At 55.8% G+C, this 19406-nt stretch overlaps 1 protein-coding gene across 4 annotated transcripts; it reads left to right on the top strand.

The window, feature by feature from the left end:
- The first annotated feature begins 5368 nt into the window (after nt 1–5368).
- Nucleotides 5369–19100, top strand: TPRA1 (transmembrane protein adipocyte associated 1). Of its 4 annotated transcripts, none has more exons than XM_044252870.1 (11): nt 5369–5487; nt 13266–13407; nt 13542–13674; nt 15362–15448; nt 15550–15622; nt 15734–15813; nt 16340–16450; nt 16611–16671; nt 16845–16947; nt 17055–17135; nt 18418–19100. In XM_044252870.1, exons 2-11 carry the CDS (start codon nt 13283–13285, stop codon nt 18659–18661), a joined length of 1098 nt encoding a protein of 365 aa, XP_044108805.1. In that variant the 5' UTR covers nt 5369–5487; nt 13266–13282; the 3' UTR covers nt 18662–19100. The 4 variants fall into 4 exon arrangements, with proteins under 4 accessions (XP_044108805.1, XP_044108804.1, XP_044108806.1 ...); XM_044252869.1 differs by lacking the exon at nt 5369–5487 and adding an exon at nt 5723–5997; XM_044252871.1 differs by lacking the exon at nt 5369–5487 and adding an exon at nt 6062–6372.
- Nucleotides 19101–19406: the final 306 nt, after the last annotated feature.

Below are 19406 nucleotides of genomic sequence, written 5' to 3'. Positions count from 1 at the left end.
GGGATCTCTGAGCAAGTCTGTAGTTTGGGTTAAACAGCTTGTGATGGAAATCCCTCAGGTTGCTCCTGAGTGGTGGTGGATTGACCCAAGCTGTGAGCTGTGGCGGCTGTTCTTTCTCCAACTACACCAGCACCTCAGGCTAGGGCAGTGCCCCTGGTGAGGAGGGCGGGGCTGGATGTCCCTCAGCCCCCTGTACTTCTGTGCGGACCCAGTATCTCTGGATGGAATCCCGTGTAGGTGCCGGCGGGATCATGAGCACTGGAAATATCCAAGAGACATTTAGGAGATAGAATTTACTGGCATTGGGTATTAAGGACAGCAAAAGGGCAGGAAGACATCCAGCAAGACACCAGGATTCTGGCTCGGGAGACGGGTGGATGATGGCACCACTTGAGATGGGGAGTACGGGAGAGAAAGAGGAAACGTTTGTACCTGACTGTGTTGTTTTGGGGGGAAAGAGGAGAAGTTTGTTTCTGGCTGTGTTAAACATGGGCCCTGAGTAGAGATATCCAGGAGGCCATTCAGTGTTCAGGTCTGAGGCTTGAGAGAGGGTTCGGGCAGTGGTTGTTGATCATCTGGAGAGTGGCTGGACCGTCCAGGGAGTGAGTGCAGTGAGAAGAGAAGGCCCAGAGAGGTTTCCCACACTTGGGAAACCCTGGAAGACAGGAAGCACCAACGAAGGACTCTGGGCAGGAGATGGGATACTGAAAGCTGCTGAGGAGAAGCCGGAGAAGAGATCATGGGTGGGATTATATTAGTTATCTATTTCGGCATAGCAAATTATCCTGGAATCCAGCAACTTGAAACGATGACTTGTATTATCTGAGTGTCTGTGGGTCCAGGATTTGGCTGTGGTTTATCTGGGTGCCTCTGCCTTGAGATCTCTCACAGTGCTGGTAGATGGAGGGGTGTCTGGGTGGCTCAGTTGGTTAGGTTAGGTGACTGCCTTTGGCTCGGGTCATGGTCCCAGGGTCTTGGGATGGAAACCCACATCAGGCTCCCTGCTTGGCGGGGAGCCTGCTTCTCCCTCTCCTGCTCTCACTGCTTATGCACACACACTCTCTCTGTCAAATAAATAGTAAAAAAATGAAATCTTTGTGGATAAAAAGATGGTAGATGAGGTCAGCAGGTGACAAGCTGCCAAGAGTCATGTTTGGTAGGGTTCAGGAACCACACTGGTGGCCCCGGCGAGAGCAGGTCTGTGCTGGGTCAGTGTCGAACACCACACTGGAGTGGGTTAAGGAGGAAGGTGCTGGGAAGTAATAGGGGGTGAAGATGAACAACTCTGGGCGCCTGGGTGGCTCAGTGGGTTGGGCCGCTGCCTTCGGCTCAGGTCATGATCTCAGGGTCCTGGGATCGAGTCCCGCATCGGGCTCTCTGCTCAGCAGGGAGCCTGCTTCCTCCTCTCTCTCTGCCTGCCTCTCTGCCTACTTGTGATCTCTCTCTGTCAAATAAATAAATAAAATCTTTAAAAAAAAAAAAAAAGATGAACAACTCTTTGGGGAAGTTGGGCTATGGCAAAGCAGTAGTGACTGGAGTGGGATGTGAGGTCTCTGAGGAAGGGCTGTTTTTTGAGATGATACTTGGGCATGTTTACATACTAATGGGAGAATGGAAATGTGGAAGAGGGTTGGGGAAGCCTGTTATGGTCCTGATGATCGCCGTCTTCTTATAGTCACACCTTTGGGTAATCTCCTCCCACACTGATCAACATCGATCTGTGTGACCAATAGCACGTAGCAGAAGTGACTGGATGTCATTTTGTCATTTTAAGTTATATAAAGATTGTGGCTTTGCTCTCCCTCTCTGTCTCCCTCTCTCCGTCAAATTACTCAGTCATGTGGAACCCAGCTGCCATGTCCTGAGGCCACACAGCCAGCCCTGTGAACATGCCCATGGAATGGAGAACTGGGGACCCGAGTGAGGAACTTCAGCCTGTGGCTTTCATCCTCAAGAGCTCCCTCTGGCTGCTCCTGGTCTAGGCACTGTATCCTATAAGGAGCCAACTCATTTCTGATTGAACTTGGCCTTTCCCCTTTGTCAGCTGGTCATGAGGGGCCTCCACAGTAGGTCATAGGTGTGAGTGAGGGAGAGGTGGCTGGTGTGACAGGAGCAGGTGATGTGGAGCTACAGTGGATCGCTTATAATCTGCTGGGCCCACCTGAATTTACAACTTAGCAAGCCCAATAGAACCCAGTTCATCAGGGACAGCCCTGGCCTCATGGTTACTTGCTGTCCCCTAGTCATCTCCATGAGAAGCCAGCAGCCTAGTGGAATTGCTTTTTTTTTTTTTTTTAAAGATTTTATTTATTTATTTGACAGAGAGAGATCACAAGTAGGCAGAGAGCAGACAGAGAGAGGGGGAAAAGCAGGCTCCCTCCTGAACAGAGAGCCCAACGCGGGGCTTGTTCCCAGGACCCTGGGATCATGACTTGAGCTAAAGGCAAAGGCTTAACCACTGAGCACCCAGGCGCCCCAGTGGAATTGCTTTTTGAATTTGTATATGATTTTTGGGTGTAGGTGGCCTGGCCTGCCTCTAGAACCCTAGAGGTGTACATTCTGGTTTTCCCACGAGGGCTTGCCATAAATGTACACAGCACATTTACCTGCCCCATATGGCCCTAATATTACAGAGTCCATGGTTCCTGTGACCTAGGGGACAGCCCCTTCCTGCTGTGAGCCTCACTCAAAGCTGAAAGCTTTTACATTGCCCAGGGATGTATAGATCAGAGCAGAATTTTCAGGTGTAGAATATACTGCTTTCAGAACCCAAAGAGTGGGTTCTGGCATTGTGCCTCATTCCCTGCAATGGGGTGTGTGAGATGCAATCATTTGTCCTTTGGAAGGGACGTCCTGGTATGTCCTGGACTGTTAGACTTCCCTGACGTGGCAAGACCCCATGTCTTCACAGGGCTTATCCTCCACCTTCTGGAGCACCTAGGTCTCATTGAGGTATTCATTTACTTATTACTTCTCATTCAGCTGGCCAGAGTAGTAGGATATCATGGATACAGTAAACCAAGGCAACGTTCTCTTAAATGTCCAGATGGCCAGGGCCCTTTGGACCATATTATGACAAAGGTGGTAGAGGGACCATTGGCCTGGTGCAAGACCGTGAATGTGAGCGGCTATCTTTCCCTGTGAATGTCAACACTTCCTGATACGTATGGTCAGATCGCAGGCCCCTGCTGGGTGTCTGAGGCCATGCCGATGGATGCCGGTAAGGACACCAGCTTGGAAGTTGCAACTGAGGCTACTCCTTGTCTGAGTCCATAGCAATCCACTGCCACTCTCTGTATTGTTTTAAGTTCAGACTGATGAATTCATTAGGGATATGACGGGGTTTACCCGCAACTCCATATGCTTTAGGTCTTCATGGATAGCGCTCATCTCTGCATTTCCCCTGCTAGGTGATAATGTTTTTTGTACTTACTATCCTGGCTGAGGTGGGCGGGTGGGTGGGGACAAGTTTCAGGGTCTTTCACTGGACCTTCACCTCTGGGAAACCTCAGAACTCAGACCTCAAAACTCTGGGAAAATTCAGCCTTGCTGGCTGCTCCTTTGTCCTCGATGATTACACAACAATTGCCCTGACTTTTCTTCTGACAGCTGAGGGCCGTGTGTTGTTTCTGTTATTTGCAGATTTCCATTGCTTTCATGGAGTCCGGCCCTGTAGCAGCGAAGGCCCAGAGAGCATGGCCACCCTTGAGCCCCATGTAGGGCTTGAACTTGGGAGTCAGATCTTTGTTTCTCAAACCACCATTTCTTGAACTTCATTGACACCACACTTTGTCCTATATGTAGGGGATACTGCAGTGAATAAGACCCTGATTCTGCCCCGAAGGGGAGGAGATGAAATAGATACCCTCAGTTTCACCACAGATGAAATCCCTACACGTGAGGTCCCAAACTCAGAGTACAGAATGTAGAATTGTCCATTGCAATAGTAATAGCAAATTCCCTGCCCTGGAAAATCTGTACTGTGTTAACACACACACACACACACACACACACACACACACACACGATGGAGGGTAGTCTTTTGGGCTGGTCACAGTTATTCCATTTCTTCTTCCTGGAACATGGTAGGAGGAACGTTTCCTGCCCCCTGGAGGTTAGGAGTGGCCTAGGACTTGTTTTCGCCAATTAAATGTGAATAGAGGTGATGCTCTTAGCTTCCTGGCAACTCTGGAAGTTGACCTTGACTCCCCACACAGCCCTTTCAGGAAGGCAGGCATCAGCCTGGAGCATGGCCCCTCTTGGCACCTACAGAAACTGTGCACACTGAGCTGACCATGGTCCAGGCTGGGAAAGTCCCAGACTAACCGAATCCCAAACTGTAATGAGGTGGTGACTCCATCTCCTGTTTTAGAAGAATGGGGCCAATCTCATTCCAGCCCAACTGTGAAGCAGCTGTGTTATCACGGGGTGTGTGTCTTGGGGTTACTGTGATAAGTGGGTGTCTACAATATGCACCAGGCACCAAGTCAGCCTCAGGATGTTGCAAGGAATGTGACAAACATGGTTTTGTCCTCATGACACTGACAATTCTAGTGGAGGGTGGCTGATGAACTAGGAAGCAAGTAAATGAATATAATCACGTTAGAGAGATGGTGCTTGGACGGAAATAGAGGGGGCATTATGTGACAGAGACTGCACAGTTACTTCAGCTAGGGAGTCAGGAAGGAGTCCTTGTCATGTGACAAGAAGCCAGCCCTATGGGACGGGTGCAAGAAGAGGGAGGCAGGACAAGCTTCAGTATATTCAAAGAAGAGAAACAGAAAGCACTGTGGGCTGGAGCATGCCGACTGAGGAGGGGAATGGGTGGGAGAGGAGGACTCAAACGTGGGAGGGCCACGCAGGGCCAGCGTGAGGAGAGCCCGCCAAGAACACAGCATAGATGTGAGAAGCGTAAGGATGGGGCAATCGCCGAAGGCTTCCCAGAGGAAGTTGCCTGAAGAACCGTCGAAGTTAGAGATGAGACGAGGAGCGGTTCAAACCACCCCCGCGTCCAGGCTCTGCCACTTCCTAGTTGTGTGCTTTGGGCAAGTTATTTAACGTCCCTAAGCCGCAGGTTCCTCCTTTGAAAAGGCGACTAATAACAACCGCCCTGCAAGGTTGTGAAAATGAGTGCCTGAAACCCGGATGCCAGCGTGCTTTGATGGTGGACGTGGAGGCAGCGTGGCGTGCTGTGGAAGCGCGTCGTTCCGGGGGAGGGGTTGTCCCTACCCTTCCTTCCTCAGCCAGGTGACCAAAGGTCAGCCGGCCCGACAGCCGCTGCGGGGCGCCCGAGGCGGTGGCACGCGAGGGGGCGGTCCGCGGAGGCTCCTCCCTGGACGGTCGGGCCGCCGCCGGGCCCGGGAGGAGGAGCGCAAGCTGGAGCGAGAGGGTCCGTTGACAGCTGCTGACAGCTGGCAGGCGCGGGGGCCAAGAGGCGGCAGCGTCCTTGGCTCTCGGGTCCGCGATCCTGGCCGCCTTCACGGCAAGGTACGCAGCAGCTTCCCTACCCCGGCGCTGCTTTCCTCCCCCGCAGTGCTAGCTTCCTGTCTCTTTAAGAGGTCAGCGGGTCGCCCCGCCTCTTAGGGATCTAATTGGCTTTTCCCGCGGCTTGCGCCCTCTTTTTGATGGAGCTCCATTTCTATAGGCTACTGGGGTCTGGGGGCGGGCCTGAGTGCTATAAGTAGGGGCTGTGGCTGTTTTCGCAGTTTGGGCCCAACGAAAAGGTCGCTGCTGCTTTCCGGTCGCCGCTGCCGGGAAAGGCTACTTGCTCTTTGGGGGCCGGTGGGCCCGGTGCGCTGACCGCTTTTCCCCTTTCCTGCCGGCCCCCCATTTCTGCGGAGCCGGGTGCCAGCGGCTCTTGCGCGACGCTCCCTGGCCCCGCAGCCTGCCCCGGGCGCTGGAGGCCAGACTCCCGGGGCAGGCGCCTCGTCGGCGCTCTCTTCGGTGGCGAATGAGCGGCCCGGGCGGCGGGGCCTGAGCACGGCCCGGGGCCCTCAGGTAAGAAGGGAGTCTTTTCCCGCCACACCTGGAGGAGGAGCCCCGTCGCCGCCCGTCCTGAAGCCTTACCGCGGGGCTGGGCGCCCCCTCCCTCTTTCGCGGCTGGGACCGCCACTGCAGGGACGCCCCCTGGCCTCCTCCGCACCTACAGCCCCTACCCGGCAGGGAGCATCCAGAGCCCGGGTGCATCTAATGACTACCCGCGACAGCTGCGGGAGAGCCGGGAGCTGACCCGGACCTCCACCGCCATCCCCACGGCTCGTCCGGGGCCCACCTGTCGCCGCTCCTTCTTCCGGGAGTGACCCCTTCCCGCTCAGGGCGAAGCCTCAGAGGACCCCCTTGGAGAAGTTTCAGAGGGCCAAGGGGGCCCCCTGGGTGAGGACTCACAGGAAGAGGCGACGGGTAATGGGAAGGCCCGGAGGGGTAGGGGTGGCAGAGCGCTCGGTGAGGGGCAGTGAGCACACCTACAGCTGCGCAGGGCCAGGGCTGGCCAGCCAGCAGGGATGGTGGACCCAGTGGCTTGAGACTGTGCAGAAAGAGTCTAGAGTCAGTGGCCCTGCATTTGGGCCTGTGCCTCGGTCCACAGACAGGAGACAGGACCTGCCTCCAACTTTGCCGTGGCCTTCAGCAGCCGGAAAGGGGCAGGAGGTGGTGGTTATGCAGCTAGGGCTGCTGTTGCAGCAGGGGCCTTCTGGGAAGCTCAGAAGTGCTGCATCCATGGGACCAGGGGAAGGAGGGTGGAGGGGTACTTTGCTTTCTGCATCTGTGGTAGTGGTGGGGCTGAGGGTCTTCCCAGGTGATCCTTCTCCCACTCCCCTGGAAGGGCTTGGCTGCACTCTGCTGGAGGTTCATCTGTCCCCATCGTAACATTTTGTTGAGAACTTATTCTGTACCAGGGACTATTCTAGAGGATTGGGTCATGAGCACGCCTGGGGTGGGCAGCCAGTAAACACATCAGGACCCACTTCAGATGGAGGCCAAGTGCTGTAAAGAAAACACAGGGCGGGCTAGCTGAGGGAGATGTGTTAAGGAGGGCTTTGAGGAGGTGGCCTGAATGATGAGACAGGCAGAAGGGCCAGCACAAGAGCCCTGAGGTAGGAGGAAGCTTAGCAGCTTGGAGAACAAGGTGGAAGCCAGGGGGCTGGAGGATGGAAGGCATGAGGCAGGGCAGTAGGCAGGGGGCAAATCAGGAGGGGCTTCCCTTCGTCCTGGGGGCTCCTGCCTGGGCTGCTGGCAGTTTACCAAGAGTGGCCTGTCTGGAACAGCGTTCCCCTCCCCACACCTGCAAGCCTGAAGGATGAGGGGCTGGCGTCTGTCCTATGGAATCTTCTTAATCTGTTTTGTTTTCAGAGTTTAGATAATCTCACCTGTCTGCTAAGGGTCAGAAGCACTGAGGGGGCATTGCAGCAACTACGAAGTATAGCCTCTTTTTGCTCGGGGCTTTCTGTCTTCTCCAGGGTTTTCCATCCAGTCCTGGCTAACCCCATTGTACAGATGAGAGACGGGAAAGCTGAAGCCCAGAGAAGGGAAGATCCTCTCCAGGGGTTCATTACCAGTCACTCTGTGACTGGAGCCAGTCTTGCCTCATAAGCTGGCCACAGAGGGAGGGTGGAAAGGAGCTGGAAGCCCAAGTGGAGAGTGGGAAGATGGCCTCTGGAATGTTAACAAGGTCAGGAAAGTACCTCCCAGGTGGAAGAAACAGTCTGTTCCGGTTTCCCTGGTCCTGAAAGACCTGCGTTTGCCTTAAGCCACTCAGCCTCCAGGAAACTCCTCTGCGAATTCCATCCCTCGAATCTGGGCTCTACTTCTTCTTGCTCTCAGCCAGCCTTCCCACCGTCTCCTGTCCCATCCTCTGTCCCCCATTTCCTGAGCCTGCAGACCCCTTACTTCTCTGACACCACCCAGGCTTCTGCTCCCAAGCCCTGGAGCTTGCCCAAGGTGTGGGGAGGAGAATATGGGGCCAGTGACTTAACCCTCTTGTGCCTCTCCTTTCCCCCTCTGTACAATGGGCACAAGAGTAGTTCCATCTCACGCAGAGGTGGTGTGATAGTTGAGAGCGTCACTAAGTGTGTAAAGCACCTAGGCCTGTGTCCGAGGGTAGTGTGCATTGTTGTTTTATTTTTTATTGTTGCTTCAGTTATTTTACAAGCTTTGACACATAGTGGCAATTCTGGTAAGGCCAACAGCCTCATAAGCCAACAGTGCTTCTTTGACCAGCAGAGAAGAGGCACCAGCTGGGATCATATTAGCAATGTGGGCTGTCATCCCCGCCCTTGGCCTGCGGAATCAGAATCTGCACGTTCATGATGTTCAGGTGTGAGAAGCGTAGCTCTAGAGCCCAGAGCCTTACATCTATAGGTGGAGAAACTGGCTCCCAGAGACGGGCACTTGGCAAAACACCACTTGGGGGCCTGGGCACTGGAAATAGACAACCTGGCAGGTAGCTGGGAGGCCCAGAGCTTTGTCCGAGGAGATAACAGAAGTACTTCCCTTGCAGGCTGGGAGGGCTCAGGGAGTGTGTCTGCTGCAGCCACTGAGTCAGCAGGGGGCACTGGTGGAGCAGTCTCCTTCCAAAGGGGCCCTTGCCCTCCAAGTAAATCCTTCTTCCCTTTACATCCCCCAAGCCTTCCTCTTGGGAAAAAAAGGCAGCAGTTACCAAGGTGTGACCTTTCTTAGGCATTTACTTCTCTGTTCTTGTTTGATTCTCCTGACAACTTTGTTGGGAAGGTGTTATTTGTCCCTGTGACACAGGGAGAGGAGAAATGACTCACTCAAGGTCACACAGCCACATAATGGCTGAGCCAGAAGTGCATCCCAAATCTGTCCGACTCCATAACCCATGTCAGCCAGAAAGTTTTCCTTAGTGAATTAGAGACATCAGACTCAACTAGATGTAAGCAGAGAAGGGAATTTGTGGGATTTTATGCCTAAAAAGAGTGCAGGAGTAGTACTAGCTTCAGGTCTGGCTAGATCCAGGAGCTCATGTGAGGCTCTATCCCGGTATGGATTTCCATCTGCCTCTCAGCTCTGCATCCCTCTGTGTTGGCTTTATTCTCAGGTGGGTACCCACATGTGGGGTCAGAGTGGTCCAGCTGTCTGGTACCATGACACTTGGAGCGGAAAGTATCTGTTCCTAGCAATGACAGCAAGTCCTGTACTGATTCTCATTGGCTGGGACAGTGGAGTGTCCTGATAAGCCAGGCTTAGATCATGAGCACACACCTTGGGTGTTGTGAAGGGCTTGAGTCAGCTGTCCCTCAATTTCATGGACAGAAACCTGGGGAGCTGAGGTTCCCCTGTCAGGAAAATGGGGGGCTGGACAGGCAAAACCAAGTGATGCTTCCCCCATCAGATTCTATCTGATTCTTCCTGCTGCTTGGCCCTGGTCATCCTCACTGGCTTTTTTTTTTTTTTTTTTTTTTTTTTTTTTTTTTTTTTTTTTGGCTACAAGAGACCTCTTGGCTTCTCAGCAGTTACTGGGTGCTTTGCCTGCCCTCTGGGGCCTGCCTCTCCTAGGTCTGCTTGACACTCCATCCTAGGCCAGAGCTGGTGTTGGGTTGCTGGGACCTGAAGTTTGCTCCACAGAGAATGGTGAGGGGCGCAGGGGGAGGTGGAATCTGTCTCCTTCAACTCAGGTCACTTATCAGTCATCCTCCCAGGTCACAGAAGTCTTGGGGGGAGTGGCACACCCCATGCTCAGCATGGCCACGTTCACACAGCAGACCCTCAAGGACCCCATGCAGGTGCCAAGAAAGGGCTTTCCTCCTGGAGGGTGTCTGTCAGCGAGGAGAATGTTTCTTGGGAGACTTCCCCCATATTTCATCACCTGCTGTTGCCTAAACTTGGGACCAGCAAGGAGAATGCCCCTCCACACGTGGACCAGAGTCTCCCTTCGGGGCACTGTTGGCAAAGGGGAAGACGATCATTCATTTGGTGGGCTGTCCCACGTGTTGCAGGACATGTGGCAGCCTTGGACCCTGTCCACGAAAAGTCGTAGCACCCCACCTCCTCCATCCCCATGTCAACCTGGAGAACCCCTGTGTGCTGAGGTGTCCAGTTCTGTTCCACACTGCCCCTTCCCAAGGCCATTAGCTTACTGTTGTTAAGATTCAGCTTCTGGCCCAGGGGCAGGGCCCCTGCCTATGCAGCAGGGCATCACGGAGGGGTCCTGGAATAAAATTGCACCTTGATAGCTGGGGAGAAGGGGGCCGTGTTTGGTGGGGACATGTTAGCAGCATTGGGCTAGCTGGTATAAAATACCCAGTAGCCAGGCCAGAAGTCACCAGTTCTTGCTCTCTTCCCGCATTCCCTCGGGGTGTCTGTGGGCTGCTCATGTTGGCTGACCCTCCCAGGGGTATCCCAGATCCCTCCACTCCACCCCCACCGCAGCCACTGGTCAAGCCACCATCCTCCTGCCTGCACTGGTACAGTGGCTCCTTGGTCTCCCTGCCTCCCTCCCCCGGTTCCATTCCATGTTCCTTGGCATTCTGAGGGGTCCTCTCCATGTGGACATGGGACCCTCTCACCTGCCTTTGTAACACCCTTCTCATTGCATTCAGACTGCAGTCACAGTGTAGGTGGCCATATGGGCCTGTGTGACCTCGCTCTGCCGGCCTTTCTAATCTCCCCACTACCCACACTGGCCTGCTTCTTGCCCTTTGACCAGGCCAAGCCTGTTTGTACCTCATGGCATTTGCTTTCACTGTTCTCTCCCAGGTGTGCTCTTTGTCCATATTTTTCCAAGTCTGGTTCCTTCTCAGTTATTTAGATCTAGTGCAAATGTCAGCTTGTCTGACAACCCAGTCCAAAGCAGTACCTCTTCATATTCATTGGGATTCTGGCTTAGCTGTTGAAATAAAGGTCAGGAAACAAGACAGTAGATTATTCCTGTGTATTGCGTGATGGTCTGTATTCAAGCTGCCCAAGATGTGCCTGGAGGCATGTTGGTCTGGGACCCAGACACTTTTTCTCTTTCTCTCTTTCTCTCCTGTTCTCAATACATGGTTTCAGTTTTGTGGTCTAAGGTGGCTGCTGTTGCTCCTGCCACCACATCCCTATTCCAGGCAATAGGAAAGGAGACTTGCTTGGCCTGAAATGGACCAACTCATTAAATTAACTACTCATTTCCAATTGGATTAAACTTGGTCATGAGGCCATATAGTGGCAGTGGAAGCTCAGAAAATAGCCATCATCCTGGGAAGCCATATGTAAGGTAAAATCCACGGGCCCCAATACTAAAGGGTAGGGGTGGATATTGAGGACCCTGGTAGTCTCTACTGTGTCACCCATTCATCGTTTGGTCCCACTCCTCCGTTAACATGGTTTTCATGCTGGCTGCCTGGTTGGTGGAAGAATGCATGAAGAATGCATACTTTCTTTGGACCTACTATGTGTGTTGGGCATATGTTCTTTTTTCCTGTTGGTTTGGCCTCAAGTTGCAGGTGGGGATGTGACCCCAGAGCCAGAGACTGGCCTGTTGAGGAGAAGGAAGGAGGAGTCCGAGCCCCAGGTCTCAGCCCATCTGCTTTGGTCTCCTGTCCCTTTCAGCCAGAGGCAGCACTTGTGTTCCGTGGCTTGGAACAGTAGCTGGGAGGCCCTGCGTCCCCTGCAGCCCTCACCCCGGGCTTCTTGGTGCTCAGGGGTAGCCTTAGTGACAGCACAGACGTGGGTGCCCATGGCACTTGAGGGCATTTGCCCATGGCAACAGGGTGCAAGGACCCAGTGACCCGGCCTGCTCCTTGCTGAATGGGAGACCTGTGCTTAACAGAACACCTCTTTCTAATTTTTTTAAAACTTACTGACGTGTAAATCAGTATTAGAAAGGTCACAGACCACAGACTCAATGAATTTTGCCACAGTGAGCACACCTGTGTTCCCACCCACCCCACCCCCCGTCACCATCAAGCACCAGAAGCTGGAATGTCCCCCCCCCGCCCCCACTATGCCCTCCATCCTCCACAAAGGTGACCCTCACCTGGGTCTGTGCATGGCTCAGGCCGCACACATGCACTCCTAGCTAGCCCCACTTGGCCCCATGTCCGTGAGGCCCTGTCATGTCGCCGACATAGAAGTGGCCTGTTCTTTCTCTTTCTGTTCTGCTTGTATGAGTGGCACCACGTACGTGTGTGTACTGCTGAGGGCGGGCGTCTGGGCCATTGCTAGCCCTGGGCAGTTACAAGTGTACCCAGAAGTGGAGATTCCAGGTCATAAGGCTTCTGTTCAGGTCATTATTTTAACACTGGTGTCTGTTATGTCCTGATGCCCAGGCCACGCCAGGCTCACCTGCCCTGCACCCCCCTGAGTTCCCCAAGGAAGTCCCTGTTGCTGGTACTGTGGACCCAGCTCTGGTCCAGTCCCTGAGAGTCCAGCGACCTAGGAGCCTGTCTGGTCCAGGGGGCTCCCAAGGCCCCACGCCACCAGCTCTCCTGTCTTCAAGGCTGGACTCTTCACCTCTCATTCAGAGGCTCTTGGATGTGGGTTCCCCTGCTGACTCCCATGTCTCCTGGCATCCCCCCCATCATTGCCTTTGCAGACACAGCTCCCTCTGCCGGGGGGGGGGGCGCCCCTTATGCCGTGTCTCTCCTTTCCTCCCCCTTTCCGCTTGGAGACCTCCTGTGCATCTTCCTGGCAAGATGCATGTCCCCCTGATTTGTGTCTCCCTTTCCAGGGAGGCAGCAGAGGATGGCAGGGGGTGTGGTCTGCCTGAGGTGCACACGGTGCCCCACTCTGGCGCTCAGTGGCTGCGGGATTGCAAACTGTCGGTACCCCGCCTTCCTCCAGTGGGCTGTGTGCGGAGGACTCTGAGGACTGCATGCGTGCGGGCTGTAGGGGGCGCTAGATCTCACTTCAGTGCCCACCACAGCCTCCCAGGGTGAACGCTTTCATTAGTCCTGTTTCAAGGACACAGGGACCTTGCCCCTCTGCTCCCTGTCTATCTCCCAGACCCCCAGGGTCAGGGAGAGGAGCTGGGGTCATGCCAAGTAGCCGGCTTTTTTGTGCCTGGCACAGAGGAAGGCTCAGTCACTGGGAGTGGCCTTTACTGTGTGTGGGTCATGAGACAGAGGCCAAGGTAGCCGACTGGGCCCCTGTCCGGGTCTTGTGTTGTGGCATGTGGGGGAGCCACACCTCAACTTCTGCCTGGTGAGGGGGAGAGTGGTCCACCAGCCCATGGTAGGTAACCACTCTTGGGATCTACTGGGAACCTGACACCAGAGACGCAAGGCCACATAGCTGCTGTGCTACTAACGTGGGGGCTCTCACTCCCCCAGGGCCAGCTGCTGGCAGAATGGACATCCTGGAAGAGGTGATTTGGGCCAACGGGAGCACAACCTCGCCCCCACCCGTGGCACCCAACATCAGCGTGCCACATCGCTGTCTGCTGCTGCTCTACAAGGATATCGGAACCTCCAGGTGAGGCAGGCTGTGGCCCTGAGTGGGTTTCCCCTGTGCGCAGCATGCATGGGTGTGGTGTGTTCTTGGGGGTGGAGACGGGGGATTGCAGCCAGAACCTTACCAGATGGCTGGCTTCTGTCCCCATCTGCCAGGGTCCGGTACTGGGACCTCTTGCTGCTCATCCCCAATGTGCTCTTCTTCATCTTCCTGCTCTGGAAGCTTCCGTTTGCTCGGGCCAAGATCCGTGTCACCTCCAGCCCCATTTTTATCACCTTCTATATCCTGGTGAGTTCACTCCCGACGGGTGACAGAAGAACCTAACTCCCAACGGGCGTAGGTGAAAAGGGGAATTGAACCCTCCCTTGCGGGTGTCCAAATTAGCCAAGAGCAGCTGTAAGCTGACATCCTGTCTCCCTGCCCATGCCAATGGAAGAGGACCGCTTTCCTGGTGGTGCTAGTATAGACCTGGGACTCGCTCTGACTGGCCTGCCTTGGATCCCCTGTTGGTCGCTGAGCCAATCTCTGTGACTAGCAGGAAAGGGGCACTCGGGGGCTGGGAGGGTGGGGTCAACTCAGCCAGGCCGTGTGCACTGCAGAGGGTGGTGGCCCTTGGAGGAAAATTGGAGAGCCGTTTGTAGAAGGCAGGGGAAGAGATTCTCGCAGACAGAAGAGAAGAACACCCAGTGCTGCCTCCATGAAGCAGTACCAGGGGACTCAGTGCTGCCCCTGCCCTCGTATTCCTGGGGACTTCTTTCTAGAGAGCTCAGGAGACAGTGGTGAGCATTGGCTCAGGCAGATTGCCTCCAGCCCCAGCTGTGCCAAATGACCCTGGACTGGTGGCTTGGCCTCTCTGTTCCTCGGTGCCCTCCTTCCCATATCATGTGTGCTGGGCCTGCTTTAGCCTGTGGCACCAAAGAAGACCACGCCCTTAGCCCTAGCCCGCTGGCAGCCAGCCATACAGTAGGCACACAGCATTTGACTGCGTCTACAGCCCGTCCTCTTGAGTGGTGTCAGCCTCCATGAGAGTTCCACACGGGGTTCGTGGCACAAAGGACAGACTGTGTGTATGTATCTGGACTCTTGTGTTTGCATGTATCAGAAAACCAAAGTGAAACTTATGGAAGCTGGAGGGAATGTATTGATGGAGAAACTGATAAGTCCCGGGGCTTCAGACTGGCTGGATTCAGGGGCTCCATAAGACTGTGGGGGCACAGTCTCAATCTCCCTGTCAGCGGGGGTCTCTCTGGTGGCCTTGTCAACAGTCTTGCGCTCATGGAGCCAGGCAGCCCAGCAGCTCTGGACTTACAACCTGCCCCCCACAACCCTCCTGCCCCACCAGCTTCCTTTCCAATGGCTGCACCTGGTGTTCTAGCTGTGCCTGTCACTGGACTCCCTTGGGTCTCACCCCATCCCCAAATCAGGGCAGCAGTCTTCCCCAGGGTCTCTGAGGTCTCTTCCCTGCAGCCTCCTCTCCTCCATGGCTGGGTATTAAAAGTGCTAATATGACGGCACTGAAGGAAAATGTGTACCCAGCCCTTACCGGCTGCCAGGCCCGCTTCCGCTACATTGATTTATCCATTTGCTCCTCACAGCCATCAAATACAGTAGGTCCTGTTTTTACCCCCAATTCATAGATGAGGAAACTGAGGCACGAAGGTGCAGGTCCTTGGCTGAGGTCACAGAGGCAGGAGGCAGCAGGGCTGGCATTCCAGCCTGGCTGTGGGGCTCTACCGTGTCACCCCATTAGGCATTCTAAGGCTGCCGGTATAGCCAGGAAACTGAGGCCAGAGAGGGAAAGGCCAGGTGGAGGTTACTGGCCGTGGAGGGTGACCCCACCTCCCTGCATCCCACTCCTGACTCTGAGTTTGGAATCCTTCCATTCTCAGAGAATCTGAGGCTCCTGCGATGCACTGTGCCTTGCAGTGGTCTCATTCCCTGACCCCATCATAGCATCCCCACTCTTGCCCACCAGGTGTTTGTGGTGGCGCTGGTGGGCATTGCCCGAGCCGTGGTGTCCATGACGGTCAGCACCTCGGATGCTGCAACTGTTGCTGATAAGGTGTGGCTGGGCCTGCTGACAAGGGTGGGGGGATGGTGCGGGGCGCTGGGGAGAGGGGTGACTGGGCCCCCAGGCTGACACTCTGCCCACTCTGTGTCCAGATCCTGTGGGAGATTACCCGCTTCTTCCTGTTGGCCATCGAGCTGAGTGTGGTCATCCTGGGCCTTGCCTTTGGTGCGTGTGCTGCTGGGGCCAGCGCTCTCCCTGTCCCTCCCTAGCGGGCACTGACCCCACCATGGTCTCCCACGGCTGGCTTTGTCTCCCTGACCAGCACATTTCTTTCAGGTCACCTGGAGAGCAAGTCAAGCATCAAACGGGTGCTGGCCATCACCACAGTGCTGTCCCTGGCCTACTCGGTCACCCAGGTAAAGGGGGAGGTAGGGGGCAGGGGCAGCTAGGCGGGCTCCCTGGAGGAGGTCAGGGTTCATTGAGGGCCGAGCATCCTCTGCTCCCTGGCTCTGGGTCCAGGTTTGAATTACCTAGGGTGCTTGTTAACAAGGCAGGTTCTGACCCCCTACCGACCATTCTAGTCTAGTAGCCCGGGGTGGGGGCGGGGAGGATGCCTGGGACCTGCCGTTGTCACAGCAGCCCAGGTTCCCTAACATACAGGTTTGCAGACCACACTGAGAGCTGTACATCTAGAGACTCCTTCCTTAGAGTTGGCAGCAGCTACCTCCTGCCGAGCTCAGTTCCCTGCTCCACGGCAAGGGCCTCCTCTGGGTGTTGGAGCCAAGTGGGTAGGGAGCAGAGCGAGGCCACAGCAGTCTGGAGCAGGCCCGGCCAGGGAGCTGGGCTTGCTGTGGTGGAGAGCTCTTGAGTGCTTTGTATTAGGGAGACCCCAGGATTTCTGGGTGGCAGGAGACTGAGGCCATCCCCTGCCTGCCCCTGCAGGGGACTCTGGAAATCCTGTACCCTGACGCCCACCTGTCGGCCGAGGACTTCAACATCTACGGGCATGGGGGCCGCCAGTTCTGGCTGGTCAGCTCCTGCTTCTTCTTCCTGGTGAGGTGGAGAGGACCCCTCCCCCTTTCTGGGCCTGGCACCCTGGGGGTGGCTACATGGGTCTCAGAGCCTGAGGCAGGGGTCCGGACGTCTTGGTCCCCGGCTTAGCTCTGGGCTCGGTGTCCCCAGCATCCTTCTCAGCCGTGCTCTGTCTCTGCAGGTCTACTCTCTGGTGGTCGTGCTCCCCAAGACCCCACTGAAGGAGCGCATCTCCCTGCCTTGTAAGCAGCCAGTGGGTAGCTCTGGGTCGGTGCTGGGTGCAGGGGAGGGTCCTCTGCTGGAGAGCCCTTGGTGAGAGGGAGGGGTCCTCTTGGCGGCCCAGAAGGGCCTCAGGTGACTCCTGGGGATGAAGGGTGGAGGCAAGGGCAGGGCCTCACGGTCCCCAACCCCCCAGCACGAAGGAGCTTCTATGTGTACGCGGGCATCCTGGCGTTACTCAACCTGCTACAGGGGCTGGGAAGTGCGCTGCTCTGTGCGGACATCATCGAGGGGCTCTGGTAGGTGGGGCGAGGCGGGACTGGGAGCGGTGGGCAGGGGGAGGCTAAGCCCAGGTCCCATTCAGAGAAGGCCCCTCCCTGATCCGCTCCTCCTGCCCCGCCCCCAGCTGTGTAGATGCCACCACATTTCTCTACTTCAGCTTCTTTGCGCCCCTCATCTACGTGGCCTTCCTGCGAGGCTTCTTTGGGTGAGTTTTCCCACCGGGATGGGGCGGGCGTGGCGCAGGCAGGGGGCGTGGGAAGTGGTGGGGGGTGGTAGCTGGTGCCCTGCTCACCACCCAGCGGCTGGTGGTTTGAGGGCCATGGGCGCCCCCGCGTGGCTGCCTGCAGTACTGTGCCTCCAGCTCCCTGCGCATGCGCATCCTCTGCTTCAGGGTCCCCCGGCTCCCTACTCCCACCCAGTTCAGGCACTGGGAAGGATGAGACAGATGGTGTGTATATGTCTGTACCCACGCGTGCATACACACATATAAGCATATGCACATACATGCATATACACATTCTATATGCAACACACACAGGCATATACACTTTCCGCACAAGAGAGTGTCTATGCGCAGTGTTCTACACTTGCTTGCTTTTCATTTTAGAAGACTCCGCTCACTCTTTCGGCAAGCATTCACTGAGTACCTATTAGATGTTGGGCACTGCTGCAGCTGCCACGTTCTGACAGGGAACAAAGAAGACAGAAATCACCACTCTCCTGGATGCTCACTGGGAGTGGCTGGGAAGGGGAGCAGGATTGCGGGAGGCTGGTGTGGAGTGGATAATGGGGGAGGTGCACGTAGGTGCCTGTTTGTGTTTGGATGCGTGTCAGGGAGACAGGATGCTAAGGACATGGGGGATTGATGGTTGGATCCTGGGCCTTTGATGTGGTGGAAAAGTTGGATCTGAAGAGGTGGGGGGGGCTGGAGGGGGGTGGGCAAGGCATCAGAAGAGGGGTGAGAGGGGTTGGATTGGCTCTCATCAGCCCAGCCCTGATCTGTGTGGGACCTTGCACACGCATTTATCTCCCTGGCCTTGGGCTCCTTTTTGTAAATTGGGTACAGCTCTTCCCTGTCAGAGTTACCCTGAGCATTGAGGGACCCCCTTCCACCTGCCCTCTCCCTGCTCAGCAACATGGCCCAGGAAAGTACCAAGTAGGTGGTCATAAAAGCTGCCATGGTGGAGGTTGCCACTGGTGTTTGCTGAGCCTCTCGGGCCAGAATTTACCTTTGTTTACCCTTTGCTAAGAGCCTCTTGAGATCAGAGTTGTACCCATTTTACAGTGAGAAATAGGCAAGTGAGAAACGTGTCCTTGTCCAAGGTCACACATGGGCTGAGTTTTAAAACAGGTCCCATTGGACTCCAGAGTCCAAGCTTTGGGGACCTCCTGGGGCCGCCACTGGGCAGCAAGGCTTACTGTTCCGAGAAGGAGGCCTCTCCTGACCACACAGTGGGGCTCCACCACCCCTCTCTCCTCCCCACCAGCTCGGAGCCCAAGATCCTCTTCTCCTACAAATGCCAAGTAGACGAGACGGAAGAACCAGATGTGCACCTGCCCCAGCCCTACGCTGTGGCCCGGCGGGAAGGCCTGGAGGCGGCAGGAGCCGCCAGCACGCAGTTTGACTCAGCCGGTGGGATGGCCTACCTGGATGACATCGCTTCCATGCCCTGCCACACGGGTAGCATCAACAGCACAGACAGTGAGCGCTGGAAGGCCATCAATGCCTGAGTATGGCCACCGTGGCCCGGAAGGCCTAGTGGGGCCCCTGGAGGGCAGGCTGGAGAGAAGACTAGGGAGCGCCAAGTCCCTGGTGGGGAGGAGGACGAGGTCATGGGACCTTGTGTGGGCAGCAGCTCCAGGCAGGCCCTGTCTCGCCCCCTGTGCCCCCAGTTGCTTTTGGCCACCTCTGCTCTAGCTGGGGGCTGCCTCCCCCTTCCACCTGCTCTCTCCCTGTTCCGCTGGCCCAGACTCTGATCTCTCAGGGGCAGGTCTGGCTGGCTGGGGGCACCTCCTTTCTCCAAAGCCTGGGCACCCAGGACCGGTCTGGCTCTTCTAATCCCTCTGCCTCTTCCCCATTGTGCTTTGGCCTCCTCAAAGCCCACTCTGGCAGGTGGACAGAAGTGTGTATATTTTCTGGATCTATTTTTTAATAAAAAAACAAAAGGAACAGAAGGTGTCGCTGTAAGGGTTCCTCTTAGGAGCCCGAGGGCTGGGGTGAGACCCTGTGATGATCAGAGGTCCTGGCAGGTCCTTCTGTGTCCCAACCCCTGGGAGGCTCTGGGTTCCTTCATTTGTTCAATGGAGGAACACTGGCCAGTGCTCAGGCCCTGGACTGGCTGCTGGAGAAGTGGAGGACAGTCGGATTCCAGTGCCCCATATCTCGGGTCCCCATCCAAGCAGACAAGAGGATCGTGGAAAGGGAAACATGGTTCTGTGAGCTGCTGTTTCCCAACCCTGTTGGGGAGCGTGGGGT

The sequence above is a fragment of the Neovison vison genome, chromosome 6, assembly GCF_020171115.1.
Source record: "Neovison vison isolate M4711 chromosome 6, ASM_NN_V1, whole genome shotgun sequence".
Lineage (NCBI taxonomy): Eukaryota > Metazoa > Chordata > Mammalia > Carnivora > Mustelidae > Neogale > Neogale vison.
Note: the sequence above shows the minus strand (reverse complement) of the source record. Positions and strands in the feature narration are given on the sequence as shown.

Bases quoted from the DNA above. Each gene is read 5' to 3' on its own strand.
- TPRA1 (XM_044252870.1), top strand. From the start codon at position 13,283: ATGGACATCCTGGAAGAGGTGATTTGGGCCAACGGGAGCACAACCTCG. The intron at 13,408-13,541 runs GTGAGGCAGGCT...CCCATCTGCCAG, and splicing joins AAGGATATCGGAACCTCCAG to GGTCCGGTACTGGGACCTCT. The intron at 17,136-18,417 runs GTGAGTTTTCCC...CCTCCCCACCAG, and splicing joins TTCCTGCGAGGCTTCTTTGG to CTCGGAGCCCAAGATCCTCT.